Source organism: Myodes glareolus, chromosome 10, assembly GCF_982192425.1.
Source record: "Myodes glareolus chromosome 10, mMyoGla1.1, whole genome shotgun sequence".
Taxonomy (NCBI): Eukaryota; Metazoa; Chordata; class Mammalia; order Rodentia; family Cricetidae; genus Myodes; species Myodes glareolus.
The window spans coordinates 14,267,161-14,277,345 of NC_142035.1; the positions used below are offsets into that span (position 1 = coordinate 14,267,161).

General features: G+C 51.1%; 2 protein-coding genes and 1 pseudogene across 2 annotated transcripts; 2 read left to right on the top strand and 1 right to left on the bottom strand.

Annotated features, from left to right (window-relative positions):
• Positions 1-756: 756 nt before the first annotated feature.
• On the top strand, positions 757-946 carry LOC148120574 (Nuclear RNase P; annotated as a pseudogene).
• Positions 947-2,400: 1,454 nt separating this feature from the next.
• Positions 2,401-5,934, top strand: Spata25 (spermatogenesis associated 25). The gene is given in 3 exon segments (XM_048441039.3): positions 2,401-3,743; positions 4,119-4,661; positions 4,664-5,934. Coding segments are annotated over 3 exon segments (669 nt in total). The 5' UTR covers positions 2,401-3,688; the 3' UTR covers positions 4,735-5,934.
• On the bottom strand, positions 5,408-10,159 carry Zswim1 (zinc finger SWIM-type containing 1). Its single transcript, XM_048441029.3, has 2 exons — positions 9,175-10,159; positions 5,408-7,943 (listed from the first exon to the last, which is right to left on the bottom strand). Exon 2 carries the CDS (start codon positions 7,799-7,801, stop codon positions 6,431-6,433), a length of 1,371 nt encoding a protein of 456 aa, XP_048296986.1. The 5' UTR covers positions 7,802-7,943; positions 9,175-10,159; the 3' UTR covers positions 5,408-6,430.
• Between the last annotated feature and the right edge of the window lie 26 nt (positions 10,160-10,185).

Consider the following 10,185-nt stretch of genomic DNA (forward strand, 5'->3'; position numbering starts at 1 on the left):
AAATACAAAAAAAATCAAAGTTAAGGTATCTGAAAGAAGGTACAGAAAGCAACGGGGAAGAAAAATCCCTTAAGTTCAGTGCAGGAGGGATGTGAACAGCAGCAAAAAAGGCGAGGTAACTAAGGCGGGACTTTGAGGACGATGGGGTACGGGAGACCGCGGCTTCCGCTCCCTCTCCGTCCACCTGCGTACTCGCTGTTAGAGACTGGAGGCAACAGTCTCGTAGGGAGGCGAGTTTGATCACTGCCTTCCCTGTTCTTAAAGAGCCACAGAGTTTCTGAGGTGATTTTCGCCTAATTTTGTTAAGAGAGCTCAGTCTCTGGCTCTCACGTACAAAAAACTTTAATTTTTGACTGAGAAAGACAAGCTGCTTGATCGTGCTGAGAGTGCTGGCGGCAGCCGGCCCGCCTTTGAGCGGTAATGCCTGATTAGAAACACGGAAGTGGGCCAGGCACGGTGGTGCACACCTGTAATCCCAGCTACTCAGGAGGGAGACGCAAAATTGCACTCTCCAGTGCTAGCTCGTTCGGGAGGCATGGCCATGCTAACCAGTTGCTGGCGGGAAATTTGCTGGAGTCCGCAGAGGCCTGCGAATAGCCAGGTCGCGGGCGGGCTAAAGTCCGTGTGACATCAGAGGCCTTCTGGCGGGGCTATGGTTTTTGGAGGACTTTTTCAGCACCTGAGCGGACTCGCCTGACTGAGGCGGAAGCTGCGTGGTGAGCAGCGGCGCCATAGAAGGCAGAGAGGAGCTGAATCGGCTCTGCGGAAAAACTGTGTTTCCATAGCAACATGGGCGAGCGGGGAGGTGAGTTCCCAGAGAACGGGGCTCTGCGCGCGGGCGGACCGGGCAGGAGAAGCCCCTCCACGGGTGGGCGGATGCCCCCCCTCGCCGGAGCTTGAAAAAGACTCACAGCCGGCGGTGCGAGTTCATTGCCTGAGGTGAAACGGCGAGCCCGCACACGGCCCGGGGCGGAGCCATGCCTTTGGGCCATGCGGAGCGCGCCATAATGGGCTTCAGAGGCGGAGCTGTGGCAGCCGCCGCCTCCGCTGCTGCCGCCCTCAGTCAAGGTCGCCAAGAATTCAGTCAGATAAAAACATTTGTCGCCAAAAATTCAGTCAGATAAAAACATTTATCCCCTAAACAACGTCCCTTCGTCAGCAGGAAGTAGCCAGATTGATGAGCAACGCCCATTCTCCCTTAAAAAACTGGTCGTGATTATCATAATAAAGGCATGTTTACCTGGTTAACGTATCCTAGGTAACAAAGAAAGGCGGACCTTTTGCCTGAGGCACCTGGTGAGATAAACAATGTTACCTAGAGGTTTTTCCATCTGAGCAGGGGGCTGGAGAGCTGGCTCAGAGGTTAAGAGCACTGACTGCTCTTCCAAAGGTCCTGAGTTCAATTCCCAATGACAACTGCTTTGGTTTTTAAACAATAGAGGGGGAATACACTACCAGTGACAGCTTCCCCCAGAGAAAGGATTTCTCTTGCATTCTTTACACTTAATTTTTAATTCAAAATTTTGCTGGTACAGGCAAACAAGATTTGCTCTTTGAAACGGAGACATGCAAGTCTCAACCAGCCTACTTCCAGTACTGATTGTGCTGAATTTTTACACTGAGAGTTTTTAATACTCTTAAATGTTTATTTGGGAGGAGAGTTTTGTTTATGTTTTTCTAGGAATGCTGACATACATCTGGATGCCAGCGAGACCGACCAGAGAGATAAAGAAGATGACCCAATGGATGCTGAATGTCCTGCTGTGGAAGATTCGTGCAGAGACAGCAGAGATGACCTTCTGGGCGGTGTCAAGAGCAGCTGTTTCACAACATCGACTTGAGCAACACCCTGTGCAACCTCTTATCTCTTAACAATTTTCTGACTGACTCTATTCTGCCTTTCTCCCTCCTTGGGGATGGGTGGGAGCAGAGATATCCTTGGCATGCTGTGTATAGGTGGAAGTGCTGTATGTCTTTGATTGGTGTGCTACCTGCTAGCCCAAGTGGTGGGGACCAGATTGAAGAATAGTTTTGCCTTATTGCTCTTAAAGACAATAATTAGGGGGAGATGTTGGGAGCCACCTGGAGGCACAGGTGGTCCTGCAGTTTGGAGGTAGCCACGTGGGGCTGAGCACCCCTGCCTGCACCCTTGCCTGCACATGCTCAGACCAGCAGAATGGCATTAACCAATCAGGACAGCGTTCAAGCCGCTCCACCGTTTAAAAGCAGATGCCTCGGGACCCTACTTCCTCTCTCTAAGCTTTCTCTCGTCCCTGCTCTATCTTCCCTTCCCCCAATTTTCCTCAAGGGAATGCTCCAAATAAAGATGTGACCAGAGAAGGAATTCTCGTTTTTGGTGGCGTTCATTCCTGCGGGACAGGATGGCGCCCCGCAAACAACAACAACAACAAGAAGAGGGTCTGGCTGGAGAGATGGCTCAGTGATTAAGAGCACTGACTGCTCTTCCGGAGGTCCCAAGTTCCATTCCCAGCACCCACATGGTGGCTCCCAACCATCTATAATGGGATCTGATGCCCTCTTCTGTCACGCAGGCACACATGCAAATAGAGCTCTCATATACATAAAAAGACCATGAAAAAAAGTCAAGAGGGCCACCTGTACTCCCAAGAGTTTGCCTTCAAACCGGTCATAAAGTGGAGAATGACCTTGGGCTTCTGATCCTCCTGCCTCTCCCAGGAGATCTGAATGCTGAGATCACAGGCCTGTGCCCCATGCTTGTTTTGTGTGGTAGCGGAAGATTGAATGAATACTCACACTGTAAGGCACAAAAGCACTGGCCTCATTTATTTCTATCTCTGATCGTTAGCTCCACAGGGACACTCTTATCTCACCCTCACAACTCCTGGGAAGGCAGGGGACAGTATCACCCCTCAATTGCTGATGAGGATTTTTTTGTTTTGTTTTTCAAGGCAAGGTTTCTCTGTGTAACAGTCCTGGCTGTCTTGGAACTTGCTTTGTAGACCAGACTGACCGCTAATTCACTGAGATCCACCTGTCTCTGCCTCCCTGGGATTAAAGGTGTGCGCCATCACCTCCCGGCTACAGATGAGGATACTGAGTAACAAAACTGTGTAGGTGAAGCCAAGTGTGGTGGCACACACCTATATTCCCAACACCTAGAAGGCTGAGACAGGAAGATGAAGGATTTGAGGTCAGTCACACAAAAGCAAAAACAGGCTGAGCATGGTGGTTCACGCCTTTGATCCCAGCAAACAAGCAGGAGACAGGCCTGGCACAGGAAGTAGACCATAGGAGTCCAGGCCAGCCAGGGCTGTTGTAGTTTGATCCTGTCTCAAAAAACAAACAATAAAAACCAAATAGAAACCAAACAGCTAGACTGTGGTTCTGAGGCAGTGCCCAGTTCTCGCATCTGCAAAGCCCTGGCTTCCGTCCCCACACCAGAAGAGAGCAAAACAAAACCACCCGTCCAAGTTGATCCTGACAAAGATAATGAATGAAGAGTCTGGAACATCCTGATCCTGGTCCAGTGTCCCCTGGTCCATCTAACCCCCTCCCATTGTGACATACATGTTCTATAATGAACAGGTTAGTATTGTGAGGTAGGGTCCGGGTGTAGAGGGGACTATGAGGTGACACTGTAGAAAACTGGAGAGTCAGGCAGGAGAACTAGGGCAGTTCCCCCACAAATAGGGACTTTGGGGCAGCCATGTCCTACTTCATGTCTCCACAAACTCATCTGGGGCTTCTGTCTTCTGGTCAAGGTGAGAGGGGGGTCCTGGAACTGGAGGGGACACCACAGCTTCCCATGTGAAGTTGCTTCCTGGCTTTGGGGAGGAGGTTCTGCTGGACTTTTTGGGCTGACTGTGGAATCAGTTTTCTTGGAAGAGAAGATATCCAAAAGGCCTTGCCAATTACTAATTACCCACTTGCTCACTTATTTAACAAGCACTTCCCCATCACCTGCAGAACTGGGACTGGCTGGAGCTAGGGGTATGAGTAATGCTTACATTCCATTCCCAACCTCTGACAATCCTCTTGGGCTGGTTCTGATTGCCCCTGCTCCCAGGCCCTGCCCCTCAGGGCCGCTTCCTCCGAGAGACCAAGAATAACATTCCATCTCATTCCTGTCTCTGCAGGTGGGGCTGCTGCTTCGGGTCCGTCCCTTGGTCTCTATAGTTCTGCAGAGCCAGTGGTGGTGGCGTCTGGTGGATTAGGTCCACTCAGCCAGAAAGCTGAGCAGGTGGTACCTGCTGCCCAGGTCTGGGGCCCTACCTTGGCAGTGCCTGAAGCCAGGGGCTGCTCTGGGGGTGCTAGCTGGGAGACACCGCGGAAAGAACACAACCGATACTGCCCCAAATTGCCCCCCATGAGGCAGCTGGAGAGCCTGAGCTGGGCAGACCCCTGCTCCCGAAGCAGAGCTCCCCACCTGGGTGGCCCTAGCAGGCCCCGGCCCCTGCTGCTGTGTGGGCTGTCACCAGGGGTTCTGACGATGTCCTCCGAGGCAGGTGGGAAGGAGGCTGGCTCCCAACCTGACATCTGCATCCTTACCCTAGCCATGATGATCGCGGGCATCCCCACCGTGCCTGTTCCAGGCCTGCGGGAAGAGGACCTGATCCGGGCGGCTCAAGCCTTCATGATGGCACATCCAGAGCCAGAGGGAGCTGTGGAGGGGGTGCAGTGGAGGAGGCACATGCCCACGTGGCCTCTGGACAGATGCCTCTAGTGAGATCCAGGAGGGACTCCTGCTTGTAGCCAGATGAAATAGCATGAGATGCATAGGGCGGCTTCTCCGTATGGTTTTTGGGCAGATAAGGTTGGGGCTGGCTATGGCAGGGATGGGAAGAGGGTATGGGTAACTGAGCCATCCTGATAAATTGCAATGCTTTGTTGGGACCCCTCCCCCCCTGCATGAGATACCACCGAGATAGATCTGACCAGGTTAAATGAAGTTACCTAGGTAGGAAGCCCTATTTAGAGAGTAGATGCTTATTTTATATTGAGGAACCTGAGAAATTTTTGTCTAAAGTTCTAGACATTGTGGATTTTCCTCTTGCCTTGTGTCCCAGCTTTCTGAAGAAAGACGGGGTTGTAGGCAAATGGTGGAAACACGTGGCTGAGCAAACCCTATGAATCCAGACAAACAAACCCATTCCTCTTTAATATGGCCCACCCTGTGAGGATGCCCAATTTACAGATAAATGGAGGCTTAGAGAGCTGCCTGCTGGGAGTCTCACAGCTAGCAAAGCAGAACCAGACCTAAAAACTACAGAAGGTAAAAAGAGAATACAGGAACACCAGCACACAGCCCCGCCCTGTGCACATAGCCCCGCCCTGTGGGCACAGCCCCCACACAGCCCCACCTTGCCAGTTCTCCTCCTTTCGCCCCTCTCAAGGACCATGTATAAAGCAGACCACAGGACAAGTGTGGGGATACAACATTCACTTTATTGATCCCAGGGTGGGTCGGGAAAAACTGGGAAGCCTGGCTGACTCACCGTAGCAGCCTCTTCCTTTGTGGGAAGGTTCCAGAGCTGGCATCAGGTGAGCCATCTCATGACTGGGGCAGTAGTTACCGTAGTTACCAACACTGAGTCTTCAACCTCATCACCCCTCACCCCCATCTCTCTCAAGGAATCCCTTGTTTACAGAAGTTTCTTGAGCTATATTTTTCTTTGTGAAAAAGTTGTCAATCTGAAGCCAGAATGCACAACAAAGCCCATATTCGACCGTCAAAGCCCACAAATATTTACTACTAACCCCCTAACAGAAAACATTTTTTCTTCTTTTGTTTTTTGTTGTTGTTGTTTTGTTTTGTTTTTTGAGACAGGGTTTCTCTCTGTAGTTTTGGAGCCTGTCCTAGAACTTGCTCCGCAGACCAAGCTGGCCTTGAGCTCATGGAGATCCGCCTGCCTCTGCCTCCTGAATGCTGGGATTAAAGGCGTGTGCCACGAGCGCCCAGCCAAAAAACATTTTCTGACACCTGTTTTATGGAGCTTGCTGCATTCTAGATCGAAGACTGGAGTAGAACAGAGGACTTCCGGAGGAAGCACAGCTGTGTGCAGAGGGGAGGATCTGAAGGTACATATGTACATGAACACTTCAGGGCAGCAACATGACCAAAAGTCAGGCCTGGTGACACAGGCCTGGAATCCCATTCACTCAGGAGGCTCATAAGGTCAAAGCCAGCCTGTCCACAGAGTGAGTTCACGACTAGGCTGGGCAACCTCGTGAAGTATCTCAAAATAAAAAGAGGCAGTGCTCAGCCCTTGGGAGACAGAGGATCAGGAGGAGTTCAAGACCAGTCTCAGCTACACACTGAGCTTCAGGCCGGCCTAGGCAACCTAGTGAGGCTGGCTGCCTCAGAATAAGAAATAGAGGCCGTGGTGGTGTCTGCCTCACATACGTGCTGCTCTGGGTTCAGTGCCCAGGATTGGGCATGTCTGTGTGATCAGAGCTGGACCTGCTCGTAAGGGCCGATCCAGCTGTCGGCGAGTTCTCGAAGGGTGCTGTAGCGACGCTCGAATTCCTCCTGGCTACAGTGCTGCAAGAGCCGGCCTACCTCCTCAGTGAGGAGAGTCACGGCCAGGTGTTTATCCAGGGCGGCACTCCACTTGCTTCCCAGGATGCTGTCTAGACTGGTGGCACAGCCTGAGGTCCAGGGAGCCTGCAGCATGTCAGGCTGGAGCACCTGGTGGCGGGCACTGAGCATGGCTAGGATGTGGCGGCAGGGCAGGTGGAAGGCTTGGTTAAAGTAGCAGCTGCAGCTGGCTGGGGACTGGAGCTGTACGTTGTGCGTATCCTCCAGAATCTGTATGTTCACTTTTTCTGAGCCAGAGCCAATGAGGTGCATGGATTTTTGGACCACAGCGAGCTCACCTAGGCAGAGCTGGGCGGCTGGCCCTGTGCAGATGGCATTGAGGGAGTGTTGGATACGGGCTTCCACCAATTGCTCTGTGCTGGGGCTTTCAGGGCTCGTGTCTGGAGGAGCAGGATTGTCTTCGGGAGTCACAGTCAGGCTGAAGCTTGCATTGTCAGAAGGGTTCTGCTGCATGTATCGGAACACAGAGGCCATGCCTTGTTTCTCAAATGGGGTAGTACCAAAGAACTGACTGAGGATGTGGGCTGTGACCTCCAGGCTCTGGAAGTATCGGTTGCTCTGGGCTCGGCTTCTCCAGCGGTGGGCCAGCCAGATGCGGTCATTGAGCAGCCAGTGTGAGTGAAGCTCAGGTAGCCTGGTGGAGGGGATGCAGTCGCTCAGGAGCGTGTACAGCTTCCTCAGGTTGCCAGCTGTGGCTGAGCACATTGTGCTCTGCAGGGAGGAGAGAAGCACACTTTGTACCGGCTGCTCTAGGGAGAGCTGATAGAATTTACCCTGGAGGAACTTACAAATGTGGAAGGCTGAGAGCAAGACCTCAGCGGTGGGGAACTCCATGGTCAAGGTGGGCAGCAGGAGGAAGTGGGGATCCACCAGGATGGTGCAGACTCGTTCCCAGGCTGGGTTAAACTTTTTGAACACCTGGAACATCTGGGCCAGGCCTTTGGCATCTTCATTGGTAGGGATAGCAAAGTACACTACTCGGGCAAGAGGACCCTCAAGCTGTACCCGGGGTCCATCTACCAGGAAGGTGTATAACACCTTGCCTCTTGGGTTATAGGTCCGGTGTATAAATAAGACCTCGGGGAAATGAGCAAAGAGGTCTTGCATGAAGCAGCTTTGGTAGCTGAAGGCATCTAGCTGAGGAGTCTTGCTAACCTGGTGCAGCAGCGTGGGTGGGCTCGAGTCCTCAACAAGATGTCCGTTCATCATTGTCAGGGCCATGGAAGAGCAGGGAGGGCTCTAAGGCCCACACTAGGATGCTTCCTCTGCAGGACTGCCGTCAGGAAAACATTACATTTCTCAAGTGTCACGGAATTTGATGCCTGAAGTTAGATTGCAGTTTTAGATACTGTTCCAGATGGACCTATGGAAAGGAAGAAACACTTAAAACAGGGAGGACCTGGCACCTCGATTATTTATACGGACAATAGTTCAATATCTATCAAACATTTACTATGTATCTTCTAGGGGCAGATATACAACTAGCCCGTGAAAGTACATTGGATAATGGTTATAAAAACCACAAAAATGAGAAACAGGTCAGAGAGTATGTTGGGGTTGGCAGGATACATTAGCTAAAGTGGAAAGGCCTCTCTAGGGGAGGTTACCCTGGATATAAGATGCAAATAACAAGCCAGCCATAGAAACATATGGTTCTCAGGGACCCAAATAGGCACAAAGCCAGGTTTAATGGTGCACACTTGTGATCCAAGCTACCTAAAAGGCGGAGGCAGAAGGATCACCAGACTAAAGTCTACTGGACCAGTGTAAGACCAGTGTAGGCAATTTAGGGAGAACCTGTCTCAAAACACAAAATCCTAACTACACACACACACCAAAACCCTAACCTAACCCAAAGGACTGGGTGTGGTAACACACACCTGTAATCCCAGCACTGGAGAGGTGGAGGGAGCCAGATCACCTCAAGGTCATCTTGAACTCTGAGGTCCTGGTCTTAAGAACTCTCAGAGCTGAGGGATATAGCACATTGACTGTACAGGGGATCGAAAAAACATAGCCTTCATTATTTTTCTACACAATGACACTCCTGTGTAGGCCTGGCTTGCTCCTAACCCACAGCAATCCTCTCACTTAAGCTTTCCAAGAGCTGGGATTCAGGTATGTATCGCCACATACATTTTTAAAAATATCATTCTGGATATTTGTATAGCCTTTATGTTCACAAATTTTTGTAAATTCTTACAAACTGTTTCTTTTGGTCCTGATATATACCAGAAAAAAAAAATTGCTCAAAATTTTCTGTGAAATATTGGGCTAGTCAGTGACCCTCTCTGAAACTGAATTCCTGTCGCTGTAAACCGGGGCCAACAGTTGTGTGTAGCGTCTCCTGTTTCTACGTATATCCCGATTGGCTGCAATGCTTTATGCAAATGTTTCCTGTTTGGTTCCATTTACTGTCCCCATTCCGCAGATGAAAGTCTCAGTCAGGTTCAAAGCAGATGAGAGACTGAGGTTCAAAGACGTAGGTCCACCATTAAGAGAACTCGAAGCTGGAGTCTTTGGCTCCAGATTCTGATGCATCCTATAGGGTCCGAAAATGTGAACCGGGAAGGGAATGCGGCCTCTGACCTCACCTGAGCCCGGGTGTGGGACGCGGAAGGCTGAGGTTCGCTTTCAAGCCCAGCGGAGCCGAAATCCACCTCCCACTGGTGGGAGCTGTATGCCCTGAACGCTGCAACCCGGCTCCACACCTCCCCCGCTGAAACCGCTCACCCACCGGCAGACACGGCAGCCATTTCTCCCATTGGGTCCGCCTCCAATTGACTGACGTCCAGGATCGCCAACCACCACTCCAGTTTCTCAATGACTCAGGCCAAAGGCCTAAGGAGTTCGCTGTTGAACTTGGGAGCTACGGACCAATCCTGGACTGGCAGCTCCGGGGCGGGCGCTGTTGCCAAGGCTACGGGGGCTCGGCCGGAGGTAACCAATGAGAACCTGTGAAAGGATGCTCGCGCTGGGAACCCGAGACCCGAGGGCGGAGCTTCCCTTCGGTCTAACAAGGTTGAAAAGACTGCACCTTTCGAAGGCCATAATGGAAAATAAAGAGCAGTGTTTTATAAGGGAACCTTTTGTTTATTGAGTACGGAGCTGTGAAGTTTGGAAGGGACAGACGGGAAAGGTGCAAAGGTCGTACTTCGTTCTCTGCCTTGTAGAGAAACCGAGGCCTGTAATTCCAGCTACTCAGGGGCTGAGGTAGAAGGATAGAGTTTGAAGCTAAAGCAATCTAGTAAAACCGAGTCTTAAAACCAAAAACTGAGTGTGGTGGTACATTTAATCCCAGCGCTCAGGAGGCAGAAGCCAGCCTAGTCTACATATTAGGTTCCAGGCTAGGCCTCTCTCAAAAATAAAATAAATTAGGAATTTGCCCACAGCGTTCCAAAAATGGCTCGTAGTAAAATCTAGGATTTGGGTCTCCTCCCTCCCGGTCCTCTTGCCCCTTTCCTGACTAGAATAAACAAGGCACCCTAACGTCAATGCTACAGGCTTAGTTGGTAGGAAGAGGGCAAAGTGGTATTTACTACACTACTAACTGATCTGAAGCACCAGGTTCTTTCTATACGGCACCACAGCCCGTTAGACAATAC

Coding starts and splice junctions, on each gene's coding strand:
- Zswim1 (XM_048441029.3), bottom strand. CDS start 7,801: ATGGCCCTGACAATGATGAACGGACATCTTGTTGAGGACTCGAGCCCA.